The 22,014-nt window shown below is 32.2% G+C and overlaps 2 protein-coding genes and 1 pseudogene across 3 annotated transcripts; all 3 read right to left on the bottom strand.

The window, feature by feature from the left end:
* Positions 1-4,153: 4,153 nt before the first annotated feature.
* Positions 4,154-6,131, bottom strand: LOC108347852 (60S ribosomal protein L35a-3). Of its 2 annotated transcripts, none has more exons than XM_017587295.2 (5): positions 5,976-6,131; positions 5,420-5,455; positions 5,104-5,332; positions 4,974-5,024; positions 4,154-4,363 (listed from the first exon to the last, which is right to left on the bottom strand). In XM_017587295.2, the coding sequence occupies exons 1-4, from the start codon at positions 6,005-6,007 to the stop codon at positions 4,983-4,985; spliced, it is 339 nt and encodes a 112-aa protein (XP_017442784.1). In that variant the 5' UTR covers positions 6,008-6,131; the 3' UTR covers positions 4,154-4,363; positions 4,974-4,982. The 2 variants fall into 2 exon arrangements, with proteins under 2 accessions (XP_017442784.1, XP_017442783.1); XM_017587294.2 differs by having other exon boundaries at positions 4,982-5,024.
* Positions 6,132-14,965: 8,834 nt separating this feature from the next.
* Positions 14,966-15,583, bottom strand: LOC128195052 (uncharacterized; annotated as a pseudogene).
* A 2,960-nt stretch (positions 15,584-18,543) lies between these two features.
* On the bottom strand, positions 18,544-20,287 carry LOC108347853 (uncharacterized). Its single transcript, XM_017587296.2, has 2 exons — positions 20,204-20,287; positions 18,544-19,416 (listed from the first exon to the last, which is right to left on the bottom strand). Exon 2 carries the CDS (start codon positions 19,404-19,406, stop codon positions 18,744-18,746), a length of 663 nt encoding a protein of 220 aa, XP_017442785.1. The 5' UTR covers positions 19,407-19,416; positions 20,204-20,287; the 3' UTR covers positions 18,544-18,743.
* Between the last annotated feature and the right edge of the window lie 1,727 nt (positions 20,288-22,014).

The raw sequence follows: 22,014 nt of genomic DNA, 5'->3' as shown, positions 1-22,014 counted from the left end.
ATATTTACTATTATTTTTGTATTTGTAGCATTAGGGTTTTTCTCATTGTTGGGTTGGTGATTCTTTTTCCTGTCAATGGTGTCAAGGAGGTTCAAAATAGGAGTTACTTTTCAATGGATTCTTTCACAATATCTAATGTTAAAATAGGTTCAAGTAGGTGAGGTTTTTTTAGAAGATTTAGACAAAGTTAGGTTAAATCCCTTTGGTTGTTCCTATTTTCGTGAATTTTTCCCAGTTCAATCCCCGTTTTATTAAAATTTCCAATTTAGTCCTAAAAATGTTAATTTGAATCAATTGGACTCTACCGTTAAATTGGGTTAACGGGGTTAAGTTTTTGATGAGGTGAGAGATTGACGTGGCAAGTTTTTTAAACGTGGCATGCTGAAACCTTTATATGTGGCATTTCTTCAAAGATTATATTTTAATAATAGGGCTTCTGAAATGGAATTTAATAATAGAATTTTCGGTAAGTCGATTTTGCCCTCGTCGGTGCTTCTTTTTCGATGAATCACCACTTCCAACGGATCCTCCACGTGTCAATCACATTGCGGCCTGGTGCGATCTGGTGAAGACCCTCACTCTCCAAGGATGTGATCTGGTGCAGCCAGGCGTAGATAATGGGTTTAGTACTCCAGATTAAGTGGAAGGGTCACAAACTCACGCTTAGCTCGTTGCGTAGAAACGCCATAGTCAGGAACTTTACCAGAGAGGCACAACCTCAACCTGACGACGTCGTTTTCTGGGACGAGGAGTTTCACACGCTTTGCACCCTCTTTGCCTACAAAGACAATGTCTTTCACCCTTAGGAAATCGCTTTCTCTCTCTTCAATGTTTGTCTCTCTTTCTCTCCCTCCCTCTCTATTTCATGTTTTTTTCTCGGCTACAATTTTAGGATTTTAGATTAATTTTGTCTTGGGGTTTTTTTTTCATATCTCATAAATTGATTTTTTATTTTATTTTAAAGAAGTGATTTTGGGGTTGATTGGAAAAGGGGTGTTTTTCTTTTTCCTTTTCTTGTTTTTGTGAATTATTATATAATTATAATAATAATTGTTGTTGTTGTTCCTTTAAATTTGATTTTAATTGGTTGGTTCTGTGTTGCAGGGTTTGAATCAAAGGTCAAAGACTAAGGTTCCTGTGGTCGGAATTGCATCTTTGAATCTGGCTGAATTTGCATTTGTGGTTGATCAAAAGGATTTTGATTTAAACATTCCTATTACAGTTTCTAGTGGTGCTGCGGAGTCCTCTCCTTTACTTAGTGTATGTCTATCATCCACGATGTTTTAGTTTATTATATCGAGAGACTGGTGGTTGTTTTCTTAATCAACATTGCGCCTTTGTGTTTGTTGTTTTTGTGTTCATAATGGTAGCTTTTGGTTGTTGCTTGCATATATCGATTAGTTTGGTGGAATTAAGAGCGGCTCAAGAGAGCACAAAAATAGTTCATAAATCAATAGTGCACGTGCCTTCTTCACCCGTGGTTCAGTCAGGAGAAACTACCTTGGTTGAGAAAGATGAGCTTTCGACCTGCAACCGGAGGCACCACAGGTCAGAAGCGTCGTCGGCTCGTTCCCTTCCTATTCCAAAACAGATTCACCAAATGGCGAGAAACGCCGAACCATGCATCTCTACCACTGGCGCTCCAACCATCATTTCCACTCTTCTTTACCCATTGCTTCCTTCTTCTCTCTCTGTTGTGTCTCTCTCTCTATTGTCTCTCAGGCTGGGAAGAAGATTTTTGGGTGTTGCTTGTAATGGAGGATGATTTTTTTTTATCTTTTTAATCAAACATTTTGCACATTAAACTTAAAAAACATGCCACGTCCACTTCCCAGTTCCTCAAAAACTTAACTTTGTTAGCCCAATTAAAAAAAACCACGAAAACAGAGACAACTAAAGGGGTTTACCCACAAAGTTGTCAGAGCGGCTGCAGCGGAATGATTAGCATGGAATAACAAACCAAGAGGGTTTTTAATATGAACGTGTGTCTTTTAATTTCTACTCAATTAAATTTACCAAGAAAATAATAAAGACAAATAAAGAGGGTAAGGTTGAGAGAAATTTGCACAAATGATTTTATCCTGGTTCAGATCTTACCAATCCTACATCTAGTCGCTTATCTCAAAAACAAGATAAACAGTTCACTACTCACAAAACAATTACAAATTACAATCACAAAGAAACAATTTGTAAAAGTTTAGAAACTACATCTCTTGTTATCCCAAGAGATGAAAGTCACTTCCCCTGTAACCCACAAGGGATGAATACCTCCTATGAATCTTCACAAAGGATGAACATCTCCTCTAAATGCTTCACGAAGGATGATAGGTCTTTAACTCAGCAACAGCAACAACACTCAATCACACTCCTTGTGAAAGTTCTCGCTCTATGCCAACACACCAAGTTCTCAAAGCCATAGCACAAGGGTTCAACAAACCCTAGAACACTTATCACCGCACACTGCAAATAAGATTTTCTGAAATACACTTATTTCATATTTTCGTATTTTGTATTTTAGAATAAGAGTCCCAATCCAATCTGATACCTCCTCCAAAAATTCGTTGTCTTATGCATTTAATGAATGCACAACGGTAAAAAAAACTTGCTTAAAAATTCTCATAATTGCTTATTATAATCAATTATGGCAAGTCATAATTGATTACTGATAATCGATTATTATAAATTAATAATCAATTATCTTGAGTATAAAATGAGGTTTTCTGATTCAAAATAAATTTTAACGCAATCTAAGACAAACAATGCATAAAATCAAATATAAACCACATCCTATACATAAATCTACTAAATTATTATAAAAGCTATACATAAATCTACTAAATTATTATAAAAGCTTTAATATAAAAACAAGTCTTCATGATCTTCCTCCAATAAGAACACTTGAGACTTGACTTTGAGACATCATCAAAAATTTATGGAATTTAGCTTTATACTAACAAAAGTTACTTGTAAGATGATTTTATGTTTCTGAACATAAAATTTAATAAAAATAAAAGGCCATGAACTGACCTAATCCATAGAGCTCTGGAGGTTTTTATTCTATAAACTTTTTTAATAAAGAATTTTTTTTGGTTTTATAAACTTTTTTTATCCCAATCCATATGAACTATAGTCAAATATTATTAAAAGAGCTGACTTAAGAGTTCTGTCTGGAAGCACAAGTCGAGCTGATTACGTTATCAAAGTTAATTCAACCAACAATTCTGAAAGGGTAATCTCTTACCTCTGTATAGTTCATCAATCTCATACGTTCGTATTCATCTTAGAACTCATCTCTTTTAGTTAGCAATCATATGATAAACACATTCCTTGTAATCAAGTGCTTCAATCAATCATAAAAATTTTAATACACAATTCAACTGAGAGAAATGAAGATGGATAACCGAGAAAAGTTGTTGCCCTCATATATCAATGTTTCTTTTAAGAAGGATGACGAATTTGTTGTCAATATATTTGAAATCATACAAATTCTTCTAAACGATACGGAAGCTTTAGAACAAAACTTCTTAAAGGCCCAAATAAACTTGAAACTAGTTGACATCATGCGTAAATTTTGGAAAACTCAAACCACATTTCTATTCGTGCTATAATTTTAGTCCAAGTTGTAACCACAAGAAGTTGTTCCGTGAGAAGAGGTATAATCTCAACCGACTAAAATTTAAGAACCAATATTCATAAACATAATAAAAAACTGCATTGCTATCTATGAAGAACACCAGCTACAGTCAGAACTAAACCATTTTTATTACTTTTACTTTTCATTCAAAACGGGATTCGTTGCAGCATATCCGCTAACCGGTTGTTCGACAATGCTAAGAGGTTCTACCTAAATAGTTAACAGACCTAAATAATTGGGATATGTGAAAATAAAATAAGAAAATATATATATTTATTTCTCAATTCTTTAAAACTTCTCTTCATTGTAGTCAAACATCTTTAACTTCACCTTATAATTTATCCACTTCCACCTGTAACGTTTATTTCCATCAATCATATTTATCTCCCCTTATACTAATCAAAACACTATCAAAAACAATGCAGAAGCGAAAAGCTCTAAGCAAAAATACCCAGTAAAAATTAAGCTACACTTTGCAAATACTTAAATAATCAGACTCAAAAATGTAAACTTTGGAGGTAACTAAATCCACACACTTCATAGCAACGAATATATAATCTTCATAGACAGTAGCCAAGACAATGGGCAAAACCATTCGGTCCCATGAAATCTAAACCGTAAAGAAAATTCTCAGAAGTTGATAGATAACAAAATTATCGAAAGATGAAACAAAAATCCTTGTGCCTACAAATAAGCTGTGAATTCTACTGAGGAACTTCTCACCTGTATCTGCAATAAAGAAATCAATGTACAATAAGGGGAATGTAATATAAATTAATAAAATACAAGCAGGTAAGTAGTAGTAATTACATCAATTTCATGAACAAATAGGAAACCAGATATCCACAAGCATATTCAATTTTCATCATCAAATAATAATATCAGAAAATTAATACCATAAGCCAGACAACTCTCTTAAATTACATAAAACATCACTATAAACAATGCATGTCATAACCTTTCATAGCATTCCAAACAACAGACCCTGTCTCACGCGAATCCTTGTAGATTAATGCACCATAAAATGGGCAGATATACAAAACCACAATTGTATATTACACTTACCATTTTGTATTGCAATATAGGTTATTCTTTTATCTATCATGTGAATATAAATATTGGTATATAACTTTTTATATTATACAAGCAACTTATAAGAGAGTAAAACTAAAAGGAAAAACAACAGAACAAGTCAAGCATCGATGTACAACAAATCCATAAATAATATATATGTCAAGAACCACATCTGAGATTTAAAGGTGAAGTCCACACAATGACATAAGCTAGGGAATATAACAGGAATTTTTCCAAATATGAAGCCAAAAAGACAAATGACAACCTAATTACCTCAGATGTTACTTGGGTACATGAACACTCTAACCCGTGCTCCCTGTAATGCATCAAAACTCAAGAACATCACAAACCATTAAAAAACCAAATTGATAAAAGCAGTGCTTTCAAATATTTACCATTGATCTGGGAGGAAGGTTTGACTTGAATTTAGCACGAACAACACCACTGTTACCATGAGGCCTTGTAACCTTACCCCAAATGCAACGGTAGTGGCTTCCATTATTCTTCACCTTAGCCTTGTAAATATAGGCCATTCTCTTGCCAGCATACCATCCTACTTCTTCTTTGGTGTTCACTCCCTCAATTTGGATCAGGGATGTGTTGGGATACTGGTTTGACTTGGACCTGAAAGATATTTCCCAGTGTAAGGCAACTAGCAAGGCAATGGAGAAGCAACATAAAAACAAAACCAACAAGGCAAGAAACATTTACCTTTTGTATCCAAGGATTGTACCCCTCACATAGAGTCTAAAATAAAAGGAAAAAGGGGGTGTTATGTTAATTTCAACAACTCATGAAGTCATTGAGGAATGGTTGAATAGGAAAATAAATATATACAGCAACGAATAAAATATGAATCAATACAAGAACAAAAACCAGTATTCAAATCATTTTATCTTGCTCCCTCAAAAAAATAACCAACTGGTCAATAAATTAATGTTAACATATCATACATATTTCTCTGTGACTATCCATAAAACCAGTTAAATCTGTAACAGCGACTACATTCCAATTCTAACAACCATCAATAAACCAAAACTCTTCAACTTCCAAGAACCCTAGTGGGTAAAATAACAAATCAACAATGCAGACAATAAAGTAAAACAGGGTACGTCCGGTCTTAAAAACAGAATAAACGAATCCGTTTTAAGGAATAAGGAATCGAATGTAAAAAAAAATTATGATTGGAGCTTCAAAAAAAAAAGACAAAGCTTAAAATTTAGCAATGGGCGAAATCTATAGCTCGTGGGAATGAAAGAAGGAATACCTGACGCGCTCTCCTTGGCGTCCCTTAACCATCTTCGTTCCAAGCTGCAGCTGACACACGACACAAACAGCTATACTGCGGCGTAACCCTAAAACTCTCAGAATTGGGTTTTTAGGGTTTTTATAAGAAGTTCTCAAGAAACTCTGCTGAATCAGGTTCTGAATTAGGCCCAATAGGAAATGTTTATGGGCCTTGCTGCTTCTGGCCCGTATTAACTGATTGATTTGTTAAGGACAAAAAAAGTATTTACATATGAACTACAAAACATATGGGAAAGTCGTGAGTACGTAAAAAGATTTCAATATACTTGAATGAAATATATTTTATTTAAAGTAACATAAAGGAAAGTTTAGGAGATTAAATGGTAAATAGGTCACGTTCAATATCATCAACGAAAATTTAATATTTTTTTTTTATAACAACAGCTGAAAACACATGCATTATTATACGTATTCACTCTTTTTTATTAAAATGATTAAATATTTAAAAGAATAATCACTTAAAAAGAAAAGTTTATAAACAATTAGGGGAGCTTTACCATGCACCTCTCTCTTTTTTTATTATTTTTGTTTCTCTCTTCACTCATTGCATCTCTTACTCAAAGCCGATTAAGAATGTAATAATTTAAGGTTTGCAATATTTTTTTCTCTTAACCGATTTTCGAAAGCCTACAAATTCTTAACTAGTCTAGTTTTCGAAAGTGTGTAAACTCTTAACCAATTTTCATTTCCGAAAGTCTATAAGTTCTTAACCAATTTTCGAAAACTAATTAAAAAGACATATTTTAAAATATGTTTGAAAAAACGTAGTTCAGAAATAGAATAAACATACTTCAAATATGTTTATTCCATAAACATATTTACGTTTAAAAAAATAAACGTATTAAATTTAAAATAACAAATAATAAATTTTGAAAAATCAAAATAAAACAAACAAAACAACAGAAAAAAAATTTAAAATAAAAAATTACAACCAAATACAATTACAATATTTAAAAAAATCAAATAAAAAATTTAAAAATACCAACCAAATAAAAAATATTTTTTTGCTTGAAATTATATTGATTTTTGTAATTTATCTATAATTGTTTAATTTTAGTTGATTTTTTTAAATATTGTAATTGTTTTTGGTTGTAATTTTCTTTAGTTAAATTTTTGTTAAACTTTGTTAATTGTTTTTTTTCTTTGTTTTATTTTTATTTTTCAAAACTTATTATTTATTATTTATTTTTATTTTAAATTTAATACTTTTTTTTTCTTAAAAGTAAATAAACATATTTTGAAGTAATTTTTCTCAAAATATGAGAGCTGTCAAAATGGGTAATCCGGCCCGACCCACCATGGGTTGGACACTTAGTGAGTCAACGCAATCCGGCTCATCTATTAGCGAGCCAAAAAATTTGAACCCGACCCGACCCACCACGGGTTAGTGGGTTAAACGGGTTGGTTCATTGGCTCACTTAACTTTTTTTCACTCTCTTCTTCTAAGATTTATAACATGTTACTTTGATCGATCAAATTGAAACAGTATTAATTGGACTAATTGATATAAAAGAAAATGAAACAAAACAACTCTATTGTTATATATTCTAAGCTATCAAGCATAAAATTTTGTCAATTTAGTTTAATGAGACATACACAACTGTTTAACCAAGAAACTACATATAGTCGTTAACAAAAATATACAGTAGAGGGGAACTTTTGGATAGACAATCGCACAATGCAGCACGAAAAGCTCTATTGCGAAGTAAAGGTTGTGCGTTTTGAATAATTAATTTAATTAATTTGATTTCAATAAAAAAATAGGATTTGAATAATTAATTTAATTAATTTGATTTTAATAAAACAAATAGGTGGTTAGTGAGTCAACCCAACCCGGGTGAGTCAGGTTCTTAACGAGCCGGGTCAAAATTGGCTCGCATCAAAATTTTCACATTTTTTTTTTTCAATCCAACCCGGCTCAAACCCGTGGTGAGCCAGGTTGACTCACCGGTTTCAACCCATTTTGACAGCATTAACATTTATTCATTAATTTTTTTTAATTATATTTATTTATTTTAAATACCTTTTTTATTTTTTTCTTAATCGGCTTCCGGAAGCTGGTTAAGAGCTCGCTAACGCCGATAAATATAAAAACGTATTTCAAACCTTAAATTGTTGAATTCTTAATCAGTTTTTGAAAATCATTTAAGAAATAAAAAAGGTGAAGAGGGTAAAGAAAAGTACAAAAATAATTTAATAAAAAATTGAAGATTATATTTTCAATTTTGAAAGTGAAAGAAGAGAGGTGAAGGGCGCAATACCCAACCATTATTTATTAAAGAGTAAAATGTGTACACCACAAAATTAAATCCATTTTAGGCCTTGTTCTCTTAGTGGATTTGAGGGAGAGTAATTGAGGGGATTTGAAAGAATTTGAAGATAAATTTTTTTGTCGTTTATTTGAGTAAAATTGGAGGTAAATGAGAGTGGATTTGGAAAATTTACATTCAAATTCACTATAAACGACAAAAAAATAAATCTTCAAATCCTTTCAAATCTCCTCAATTACTCTCCCTCAAATCCACTAAAGAGAGCAAGGCCTTAAGAATAAAAATGTTAAGATAAAAATATAGAAAGGAAAGGAAGGAAAGAGAGAAAGAAAAAATATGTAAGACATTTTTTTATAATTTAATAAGAGGAAAAATATTATATTTAATGGTTCACAAAATTTAATTTTTATTAGGGTTAAATATGTTTTTCGTCCCTTAAGTATCACACGATTTTGGTTTTAATCCCTACTCGAAACTTTGATGGTTTTTAGTCCTTTTAGTTTTGAAACTATTATAATTAGTCCTTAAAATTAAACGGCGTTAAATTTTTGTATGAGGTGGCTGAGAGTGAGTCAAGTGTGTGCCACGTTTGGGGTTTCTCATCTTTTTCACACGCACCATTGTTCCCTCTCTGAGTCTCCATTTTCATCCAAGCCAGCAGCTGCATTGGCAATTGCAGAAGTAGTTGTTTCACCAAGACCAAACCTAATAGTGGCCGTCACCAAAAGCACAATCAGAAACCCTTTTTTATATCCATATTCTCCATCATCCAACAAAAACCCAGATTCAAAATCTACTCTTTCCTTCAAACACACCCCCAACCCTAACTGTACAACCTTTGCAAACCCGACAATGAAAATTGAAAGGAAGTATAAAAATAAATTTAAAAAAATAAAAAAAGGAAAGAAAATCCTAACATTAAGGGAGATGATTAAGCGTTGAATAGCGAAATTTCTAACCATCTTGAATAAGGGAGATTTTTTTTTTCAATTGGGGAAAAGTAGTTTTAGTCGAAGATTTCGGCGAAGGATTTCCGGCTTCATGTTTGTGGACGCGGCAGGGAGTATTCCTGCGAAATGATCGTTCTTGCCATTGAATATAATAAAGCTGGCAAGTGTGGATCCAACCCATTAAGCGCATCCTGCAAATATCAAAAAGTACAATAAATAAAAAGAAAACCAACGTGGCAGATAGGGGAGAGGACAGCTTGGATAAAACGTGGTCTCGCCGTTTGCCACATCTACTAAAAGTTAACGCCGTCCAATTTTAAGGACTAATAGTAAAAGTTTCAAAATTATGAGGATTGAAAACCATCAATGTTTCGAGTAGGGACTAAAACCAAAATCGTATGATACGTAAAGGACAAAAAACATATTTAACCATTTTTATTAATGAGAAATCTTCTATCTCTAGTTTCACAAAAATGTTATAATTTATATGAAAATCTTGCTATCAATGGTTTTATGTTTATATGAACTAAAAACGGTTGAGAACTATGTTTCTCTTAATATATTTATTGTTAACATTTAATTTTATCTCTTTTATATATAATTTATATAATTATGTTTGTCATTTTTTACACATATGAATAATTTAAATTAACATTGTATCTTTTTCCTAGAATAAAAAAAGAAAAATTGTTTTAGAAATTAAAAATCAAATTAAAATTTTAAAATCAAATTAAAAATTTATTTAAAAAAATAGTTAAAACAGTTTTCTAATCAAACTCTTTTTAAGTAATTTTTTTCACCAATTATTTTATTAACTTTTGCCTCTCTTAAAATAATTATAATAAAGTTATGATTACATTTTTTTAATAATAATTTTGTTATTTCTTTGTTATTCTCTCTTTTTTCTCCATGTTCTCCTTATTACATTATATTTTTATTGTTTGCTTCCGCCTATCTATTGTACTTACGAATGAAAAAACATGGTTTATTTATGTTTGTTTCCATCATGTATGTAAAGTGATTTTGGGAGCGGATTTGAGGGAGGAAATTAATCGAGCGTCTTGTTGAAGTGAGAAGAATATAAGGCGAGAAACAATATAACAAATGTGAAATTATATAATTGCCCTCCGTTTTGACAAAGATTCCTACCATGCACTGGACAGACACAGTGAAGTTATACAATTGCCCTCCGTTTCAGTTTTGGGCTTTTTGCTTTTCGCTACACTTGTTTCACTCTCCATACCCCTAACCTTTCTACTATTTGGGACCCCTTTTAAACAACCACATTTTGATTTAAAATAATTTCATCAATTTAAATTATAATTTTATCAGCTATACAACTGAGGAAAAAATACACTAGGGAAAAACCTACAATGTCCTTTCTTGATATTTGCACACATGTCCATCCATTTGTTGGTTTTATTATCATTTAACAGTTTGTTGCTTCTCTATTGCTTCCATTGGGGACAGAAACCGGAGAAGACAATATTGTCCATGTTGGTGTGTTTGCAGTTGTGATTTTCAATGGTTTTGTTGTCTTTTATCATTTATTCGAATGCAATGTCCTGGTATTTTTTCGTGCGAACATTGTAGATGACTGACATTTATGCAAAGACTTTATCCGCAGGATTATATCTTGTTTGTGTTGGATTTTGTTATATGCCTTCGTTGTTGTTTTCTTTTGTATGGATTTTATTTATTAAATGAATAGCGGATGTTGTTATTTGATGATAAAAGATGAAGAAAATGGTTGTGGGTTGAAGAAAAGATAACAATTGTGGTTTAATAATTTATTTATAGTTTTATATGCTCTTCAATTTTAAGGATTTTTTTAGTTCTTCTTCTGTTTGTTTATTTGTATTCAATGATCAAGGAGCAACAAAATTGGTTGCGGTCTGAATCAAAGGGAAAATTTTTCTTTTGATGGTTTGTTTGTTTGTGGAACACATCTTGCATATTTTGAAAAACTTATTCCAAAACACTTGTTTCAAAAAATAGTGTACTCATTCTAGAAAGATTGTTCTAAAATTCTTTTTCAGAAAATCCCATTTCAAAAATCTAGTTTATAAATCAAGTTCTACAAATTTTAAAAAGTTTGTAAGGAAAAATTTCCAAAATCATTTTAAATAGGTTTAATACCTATTTTGGTCCCTCGGTTTGTAGGGTCTGTTCAAAGTTGTTCTCCTTTTTTTTTCAAAAGTTCACTAATATCCTATATTTTGCAAAAAACGGTGCACGTTAGTCCTTTTTGCTTACGGCGTTGAAAAGGCTAACAGTAGACTTGCCCCCCCGGGAAAAAAGTTGATGACTTGTACAATTATTGTTTACGTGGCACACTGAGTTGGAATGACTTGGCAAGGTGTGTAGAAATGTTAAAATTGAATTAATTGGTTAAAAGCAAAGGGTTAGGGTTGTTGTTGATTCGTCCCTGAAGTGAGCAAAGTTGTTCTTCCTCACATGGTGGTGCTTCGAGGGGAGGTGAGATAACCCCTATTTATAGGTGCTTCTCGTGATGAATGACAAGGTTGTCTCGAGGTGTAGAAAATGAATATGGTGGAGTGATGCTGCGATTTGGGTTTTTGCAAATTAGGGGTTTTCTGATTTGGGATTTTAGGGTTTTCTTTACAGGTTGTGTGATTGAGGTTGAGGAAAAAGGAAATTGAGATTGAATGAATGTTTTTCTCGTACTTGCAGATTGCGGGGAAAAAGGAATTCTCCTCCATTAAATAAAGACATCCATTAAATAAAGAAGTCTCACATGTATCATCTAGAGTATCAGCAACCAAGGAAAAATGAAGTACGAAAGCAACCTTCAGCTAGTCATGAAAACTTTAGTAAAGCTTTTAGGTCTGTGACAACTTTCTCAATGGCATAAACTATCATCTTCTTTATCTGTTCAACATAAACATATATTTGATAGTATATTCTGTCAGGTATCCTTAATATGTATGATAGTCATATACGTTAGGGAGCATATTGCACAATTTTTAAAGAAAAGGAAGACCACATTTAACATTTTTAAACCATTGGGGGGACTAAAACGAACTTTTTTACACGAACCCAGATTGTTCATTTTAATTATAGCAGAAATTGATAATCATCCTTTACAAGAACAACACATAAAATCTCCAAAATTGTCTCCCAACATTCCTTGTAGTTCTAGCAAATTTCGTTACAACAATATTACCACAGTGACAAATAGGGTTATCTCAACTCCCTTCGAAACAATACCATGTGAGGAATGCGAAAATCCTTTGCCCCATGTCTTCGAAGAAGAAGAACAACTTTGTGAAGAAGTCATTCTTAACCCTAACCCTTTGTTTTAAATTTGGGAACAACAATTTTGCTCACTACATCACGAATCACTAACAACCCTGACCCTTTGCTTTTAAATTTGGGAACAACAACTTTGTTCATTGTAGCACGAATCACCAACACCCCTAATCCTTTGCTTTTAAATTTGGGAACAACAACTTTGCTCAGAGGACGAATCAACAATTTCTTTTAACCCTCTGTTACAAAATTTCCACATCATTTGCTTTTATTCTAAAAAATCAAGTCATCAAATGACCTCACCATGCCACGACATTAATAAATGTACAAGTCATCAACTTTTTGCCAGGGGGCAGGTCTGTTGTTAGTCTTTTTAACCCGTAAGAAAAAGGACTAACGTGCACCGTTTTTGCGAAAAGTAGGATGTTAGTGAACTTTTGAAAAAAGGGAGGACAACTTTGAACAGACCCTACAAACCGAGGGACCAAAATAGGTATTAAACCTTTTAAATATTATGATGTGCGCCACAAAATTATAGGGGTGCAAGAAGAAGAGGTCTTCGTCTGTTACCCTCCGCATTTGCTGAAACATTTCATTTATTTCCTAAACGCATTTCGTTTGTTTCTTAATTTATAAGAAGGCTTAATACCAATTTTGGTCCCAATTTTTGTCAGCTTTATTCGAAATGGTCTTAATTTTTTTTTTTTGTTCAATGTTGTCCTAAAGAATGTAATTTATGTTCAATTTAGTCCTTTTTGCAGACGGTGTTTAAATCGTTAATAACGCACTGTCAAGTTGTGCAATAAATGACACATCACCCTTGACACGTCATCATCGTCTCCTACCTCCAGAAGCCCTAATTTCTCCTACACATAAACCCTAGCCACCACCTAACTCTAACCGCCGCCGCCACGGTCACGGCCAACCACCATCTTCGCACCTCTATCATCTTCTTTGTCCAACAACCACCTAAAAACACCATCCATGACCACCTACCAACACCTTCATTAGCGCCACCCATGCATCCAATAACAACCACCACGGAACCCATTATCGCGAATCAAATGACCTCAAAACGAAAAAACAAATTCACGGAAAAACAGAGAAGAACCCTCATCCCTAACAGAGAAGAACCCTCATTCCAAGTTCAGAAACCTTAACATTCCCAATCTAAACCCTCATCCCCCACTTCGCAAAACCCAAAACCCAGACCTACAAGGAAGAACAGAATCCCTAACCACTTGTAAAACCGAGAAGAACCAAGAATTTCCCAAATCAATTTTGAAACGAAAATCATATATTCTAATTTACAAAAAACCAGATAACACAACAAAAAGCCCTAAATTGAAACCCTTAATCGCGAGTCCTATTGTCGCAAAACCGTTTGAAAACGGTAGGCTTCTCGCATCGTGACTATGTTGGAGGTTGAACCTTCGCGGAGGCGTCGCCGCTACAACCCTCACCACACTGCGAGAAAGGAGTTCGCTCTCGTTTCTGCGAAACTCCGACAGACCCACTATGGTCAATTGGACCATCGCAAGCTTCAGTTTTCCTCTGGCGGCGCAAGCATATGGAAGCCTTTCCTCCTTGCATTCAAAAACCCTAATTTTTTGGGTGGGGAAGGGGCTACCACGTGGCAAGGCAGGTCAACAGTTAAATGACATGACATTCACTTATTGCACAGCTGGACAATATGTCGTTAACAATTTAAACGTCGTCTGCAAAAAGGACTAAATTGAACATAAATTACATTATTTAGGACAACATTGAACGAAATAAAAAAATTAGGTCCATTTCGAATAAAGCTGACAAAAATTGGGACCAATATTTGTATTAAGCCTTATAAGAATAATAAAGAAAAATTTCTCCATTAACAACACCTTAGACTTTTATGTTGAGTTTGAATTGGGTAAGTTAGAAAAATATTTCATTTATTTGTTAAAAAATTTTACATTAAAATTACTTGTTTGGATAAAAAAAATTAAAAAAAATTGAATTTTTTTTAGAATAAATAGAAGAATTTCAAATGTCCTAGAAAATATAAAAAATTTAAAATTGCACTCCTCTCACTATACTAACGAAGGTCGAGTCAAATCGACTTAAACAAAAAGCTTAATCAAGTCAATTTGGATCGAAGATCGAATTGTGTAAGATCCAAGAAAAATATTTACATGAGATAAAATAAATAATAAATAATAATATGTATTTAAATTATTACTAGGCTTAATAGCTCACTTGGTCCCTATGTTAAGTGATTTTTTTTCAGTTTAGTACCCGGCTTTAAAAGTGCATACATTAGGTCCCAAAGTTGTCAAAATTGTATGAATCAAGTCCCTTCCATTAAATTAGTAGAAACAAAGTTAACTCCCAGCTTACGTGGCAAAGGAATATATGCACCTTTTTTTCTCTCTCATTTGCTTTTCCTGCAACACCCAACTTTTTCTTTTTTTTTTAAATTAATTGTTTTCATAATTGTAGGAAATCTCTTTTTCTTTTTCTCTTTCTTTCTGCACTTTGGAAGCCTTCACATTGTCTTCCTCCATCTTCCTGAAGAAGAAAACCGACTTCAGCGCGCGCCGCAACATGAAACGAGAACGGAAATGCAAACGTCGCAAGACTCTGCATCGAGACCTTCATTAAGGGGTTTGATTTCGTCAGGTATGTGATCCACGCGCCAAGAGCGAGGTGAACCAAACCCAATGTTGTGAGCGTTCGATTTCCAGAACCACACGTGTCTCGGTCACGAGCGAGGAAAGGTCTCGTTCCACTGTGGGGCCTTCGATCTCCTGGTGCTTGAAGTTTGGGTTTTGGCTTGGGTACAAGCTTTGGGCTTGATCCGGGGTTGGCTTGCGGGCTTCATCGGAGTTTGAAGATGAAGAAGACAAGGAAAACTAGTTTGATGAGAGAAAGGTGAAGTGGATGAAATGAGAGAATGGATTTTGGGAGGGTTTGAAAATTGAGAAATTAGGGTTTTGGGAAAACAAATTGATTGAAGAAGATGAAGAAAAAAAATTGGGTTTTAGGAGCGGGGAGGTTAACGTTGACCTTAGTCTTCGTGAAATTATGGTGGCCATTGGTGTAAGAAGGAAGTAGAGTTACGAGACTGTGTAATGGGTGAAAGTAGAAAACTAAAAAACAAAATATTCTTCTGGTATTTTGAATTTCGTTTCTTCCTCCTTTGTGTACTCAACAACAGTGAAGATAAACAATAGCTAGTGGGTTAATGAAAATGATTTTTGTGAAAAATTATTTAATTGTTAAAAATTATTTTTCTAGAGTCTTGAGACAACTAAGTAAATATTAATTAAAGTATAAAAAAAATGCACGAAGAGTAGAGGAGAGAGAAGAAAAAGTGCAGATTCATTCGCCACATCAGTGGGAAGTTAACTTCGTTTCTGCCCATTTAATGACAAAGACTTGATTTATACAATTTTGACAACTTTGGGACTTGATGTATGCACTTTGAAAACTGAGTACTAAACTGAAAAAGTCCACTTAATATAGGGACCAAGGAAGATATTAAGCCTTATTATATTATTATATAAAATATCATTTAACTTGTTTAATTAAAAGCCTTTGTTGGAGGGTGAGGTTTTGAATTCTAGTTTTACTTATAATATTTTGATTTGTGTTTATTTCCTTGGTTATATGTACAAATGTGGAGAATAATATTAAATTTTATAAAATGGTTAATAAGATAAAGAGATGTGACTCCTTAGATGGTAAGAGTTTGTGATGATAGTAAAGTCACAGAAGATGAACCTACACACTTTAGAATTAAGGTTAAACGTGTCTCTTTATTAAATTAGGTTAAGACAAAAACTTTGGAGAGTTAAGAAGGAGGTTGAAACGTAATTCTTTAGTTGGACTGTTGGGATCATTGATTGGATTTCTGTTGTTAAATATATATCTATGTCATACATGATTGTTCCATTTTATATTTGTATGATAATGTTGTTAATACAATTGTGTGTTAAGTTATGGGTGTTAAACGTCGCCTTAATTATATATTGCATGTAGTAATGATGAGAATTTAAGTTTGTGGTTGTTTGATCATATAAAATGGAATGTGTTATTATGAACGTAATGCCTACATATGTGATGTGATGATGTGCGAATGAAAAATGTACGTCTTGGTTAAAGGTGAGGGGGCTTTAGGAGCTAACTATGAAGGGGCTTTAGAAGCTAGCCTTAAAGGGGCTTTAGGAGCTAACCCTGAGGGGTCTTTAGGAGCTGACCTTGAGGACTTTAGTTGTGGTCTTTGGGAGAGCAATAGGGAGTGGTAGACTCGACATAATTGTACCGGAAGTGAACTTCGCTGAGTAAGCTCTCTAGGCGAGCAGTGGGAAGTAGCACCCACTTAAGGAGGAGTAGAGGAAGTAGGCTTTGTCCAAAGATTTCTCAGGTAGAAAGGAAGAGTAGTTTTAGCTCTAGAGGTGAGCTGGTTTTGGATGGTAAGTTACGTGCGATGATTATGTTAATAATTGAACATTTTAGGCTGAGTCTACACGTAGATTCAATATTGTTAGATGATACAACTTTGTTATTTGATTTTATGTTATTGTATGGATTAATGAAACATTGAATGAGATGTGTTATTATTCTATATTTATAAGTTTAATTATTATGTTTTTTTACTTATCCTTCCATGTTTGTGGTTGTGATTTCTACATGTAATAATAGTATGACTTGTGTTATACGTGAACATATAATATTTAACATAATGATTCAAATGTACAACGTTAAGAAACTTAGATAACACTTTAAGAATACACTTTAAGAATGTATTTTCTTTTATTTTAGGTATATTCTAGATAAGTTTCAATCATTGAATTTTTTAAATATTTTTTTTATTTGAAATAAATTTTATTGAGGATGTTAGAATGTAATTCGCTATTACATATTTGTAAAGAGTCAAGCGTTACAAAATTAGAATGAATGATTCCTAATTATTAAATACTTTTATTATAATTGATTTTGTATTATATATATATATATATATATATATATATATATATATATATTTATTGTGTAGTCTGCATTATACATGCATACTGTGGCGACGTCTTGAAAACTCGTTTGAAAACTGGTTACAAGTTTTTGTGCCGGAATTTGATTACACTGGAGACAATAGAAACTTCAAAACATGTAAAAAAACAAAGAAACCGTATGAGACAATAAAGACTTCTTCCAGTTTATTGAAGTCATATTCATTTGAAACCCATTACGGGTTTTCGCCATGGTTGAAATTTGATAACAGCGGAGACTAATCAGACAATAAAGACTTCTTCTAGTTTATTAAAGTCACATTCAAGTCATACAACTTCTTCATGATGAAGTTGTACCAAGCAAATACGACTTTTTGATATAGATATTTTCTTAAAAGTTGTTCATTTATGCAATTTCTTATACGAATTACACCATCTGGGTAAAAAAGCCTATGGTGTCACATTCTTTAAACCAACTAGCTAATCAATTTCTCCTTTTCCCTTTCCCTATTGAAAATGATCTTCTAACATTTTGGACCTTTAACCATAGATAACTCCTACAAACATATTTATACACACACACACACTAGATTGTGTACATTTATAAGTGAAGGGAGAAAATTTTGGATCATGCTCCTGTCTATGCACGGTAAAAATAAAAAGCTTTTAAGGTGAAATATTCATGTATGCAAATCAAGGGACTAAAATCTAACCTGTGATTTAATTTAGATGATCTATAATAGAATTGATGCAAATCAAGAACTATTTTGGTTTATGCAATTCACATGATATTTTTTTTATACAAATGAAATCTATAATAAATTAAAATTATCACAATTAAAGTAGTTGTGAATAAACTTTTAAACATAAATTATTACTAATTATTGATAGTTTCTTAAAGTTAAATTTAAGTAAGCATATAAAGATTGAAAAGGATATGAGAGATTGTTAAAAAAAATCACAGACTTTTTAAATTCAGATTTTAGACTCTCATTTTACTGGACTCGTCTAATTCGACTTTGCTCCTTAAAACTGAAAAAAAAAGATTGAATAAGAAATAACCTATTTATCATTTCATTAACTTTCTGTCATGAAAGTAGAAAAGAAACTACAAAAATGAACTCTATCACATCTAATGTCTTCACTGTCTCGATCAAAACTTCCTTTTCACATTAATGCTCTACATTCACAACAATGATTTGAATTTCACACACAATAAATCATCAATGGCAGAAGTAGAAAAAGATCAAAACCTTTCAGCCAATCTAGCAGTAACTGCTCTTAGTTTGGAATACACTTTTCCTGCTGGTGATCCAAGAATCAGGCTACAAAGAGAATCCCTGGCAATCTTTATGTTGGCAAAAGATCCCAATATGTGAATTTTGGTGTCAGCAATCACGATTCTAGTCTTTGAAGCGTTCTCAATTGCAAACTTTGTTTTACCACCTTTACCAGACAACCTCCCAATTGCTCGAGACAAGTGATCCCCTCGAAGTGTTTTAACATCCTTGATCTCAAAGGACTCAACGTAGAGTTCATCCAGACGCAGAAGAGCAATGGCATCTATGACATCAAAACCCAGCATGAAAGCATGGACAAAATCAGCACACTTTTGCAGGTTACTGATATCAGGTGTATCAGCCCTTGTCTTCAGCTCAACTCTACGAGCCTTCAGATTCATACGCACATCAATTTTCATTTGTTCATAAATGGGATTATAGATATCCATCCAAGCTTTCTTGAGAGGGGTATATCGATGAGGTGGAACATTCACCTTGCGGAACTGAACCTGACCATCAGACATCTCATGAGGTTTCAAAGCCTCAAACTTTGGCTTTGGTGGCAAAACTTTCCCTTCTGATGGGACTTTTTCAACTTCCATGGATGAGTGTGCCTCATTTGACTCCATTATGCAACACCTTTTCCAAAGGAATTCAAAATAAGTTAGTTTTGAAATATACACAACAAAAAAGAAAATACATATTAAACCACTTCTGCAGTCTACACCACACTATGCTGATTCCATGAAAAATGTACAAAAAATTCTTAAAAGTATCTTAAATATACGATTGTTAATTGTGGCTGATTTGACTCCATCATGCAACAACTTTTCCAAAGGAAACCAAAATAAGTTGGTTTTGAAATACACAACGACAAAAAAAATGTAGAAATTAAACCACTTCAGCAGTCTTCGCCACATATGTCAACAGCAGATAACACATGCTTTGTTTCTTTATTACTATACATTTGTTAATTTTTCATTGAAGGAAATAAAGAGTATTTGAGGTTGATTTGTGAACCAAATGAAAAAAATAAAACACTTCTAAGTTAAATTAATAGTGAACCAGAAGACAAATTGTGCAGCACATTAATAGGTGATCCATGGTGCACCGCCTTTATACACCCAAAGATCCATCTCATCAACAAAGTGATTTTGTGTATCCAAAATGTACCAAAAAAAATTTCTTTAACCACCACCCCATCCCCAATTTTCCAACTAATTTACCCTAGACACAAACTCTAACTCACCAGTGTAGATAATGAAGGAAAACAGGTACGCCCAATTTTTTATTTTTTTTTTAAAGTAAATGGATTCGTTTCAAAGGAGTAAGGAAAAAAAATCGTAAGCAAAAGTATGAATGGAGTTTCAGTAAAACGATGAGAGTAAGTGTTAAAGATAGAGCGAAAGATTGAAAGAAAGAATACCTGAAACACAACAGTACCACACAGATGTTGCGGCCTAACCCTAGAATTCTCAGAATTCAATGTTTAAGGTTTTCATAAGAAAATATCTCAAGACATTCTACACGGCCGGGCTTTGAATGGTAACCAAGCCCACTTTTCATAGGCCCAATATGTTTGGGATAAACATAAGGCTTTTATTTCCTGCACCCAACAATTTCTTAACACATCCCCTCAAATTTTCAAAATGAGGTGATTTTCAGATTTAATATTTAGAAAACTTTCTAGAACAAACTTTCTAAATACTTTGAAATGGTATTTCTGAAACAAAATTTCTGAAATAAAACTTTTAAAATAAAATTCATGAATGATAATTTTCAAAAATGTATAAAATATATTTTGAAATAAAATTTTCAGAAAAACTTTTTGAAATTTATAACACGTAAGAAATTTTTTAAATGATTTGTTTTTAATTTTATCTCTTTTTCTACCCTTCTTCTACTTCTACAACAGCTGCAATGACGGTGGAGGTGACAATAACTGTCACAACAGCCTTAGTGGCGTGGTAAAGTAATAAATAATATTGGATTGTTTTCACCTTATTGTGGAGGTAAAAATAGTAAGTTTGGGGTGCAGGAACCAATAGCCTAGACCTAATTATGAATTTGTGGGTCTCACTCCTTTCTAGCACATATTAATTTTGATTTTGTTTTTAAGGACACAACTAAAAAAATTGTATTTATATTTATATATAATATTTATTTTCTAGTTCTAGAAAATATATTTATATTTATGAAGAGTTTGAATTCAATTGAGGGAATACAAATATGTGTATTACTGATTATGATTAAATAATGATCATATGATTATTAAAATGTAGATTAAAAAAGTAATTCTTATTTCATATACATTGAGAATGAGTAATTATGAATATGGAAAAATTAATTTTAGAGTATAATTTGAATAAAATTTTATAATAAATATTAGTTTAAATAAATTTGATTTTTTTTTTAAAAAGTAAATTCAGATAAATTACATCATAAATTACAAGTTTTTCAAGAGATAAAGAAGATCAAGTGAGCTTAGTGTCAACATTGAAGTAAACTAGTATTAATGGGTGTTTTGATTTGAGAAAAGATACCAATTGTTGGTAGTATTATAAATATTATATGAATATTTGTAATAGTATTTTATATCATTTCTTAAGTTAACAGTTTTATATTATTGAAGATGTGACAAATTCAATGAGAATACTATGAAAATTTGGATGTTACATAGTATTTTATTTTTTAGAGTTACAAAATTATAATTATGATATTACATTTTCAATATTATTTTATATACTAATTATATAATACTTTAAATATTATTTTTACTTCTATTTAACTTTTAAATCTTATATTAAAAAGTTCTTTTACTAGATACTATTCCAGGTTTAAAAGTATTATTAAGAAAAAGAAGATACCTTGCTTGAACTAGTGACCAAACTTAAGATTTAAATCGATGATTTCAAAGGAATGAATAAGTTGAAGGAGAAATTTTAATAACACTTTTTTTATTTCGTATTTGAAATAAATAAATTTATTCTCACTTATTTAACAATGATTTTGTCATGTGATGACAGAAATATGAGAATGGAACAGAAAAATGTATTTTTAAAAGATGAACAATAACAAATGGATAAAAATTAATTTAATCATTTTTAAAAATACTATTTCAAAGTACTCTTCTCTTCCCATGCTTATATTGTATTAATTTAATTTGGTGAAAAGTACAAGTGAATTTCTTGAATCATAATTTTAAATTATTTTCGCGCTTCAAACTTTTACATGTGA

This window comes from Vigna angularis, chromosome 1 (genome assembly GCF_016808095.1).
Source record: "Vigna angularis cultivar LongXiaoDou No.4 chromosome 1, ASM1680809v1, whole genome shotgun sequence".
Lineage (NCBI taxonomy): Eukaryota > Viridiplantae > Streptophyta > Magnoliopsida > Fabales > Fabaceae > Vigna > Vigna angularis.
Note: the sequence above shows the minus strand (reverse complement) of the source record. Positions and strands in the feature narration are given on the sequence as shown.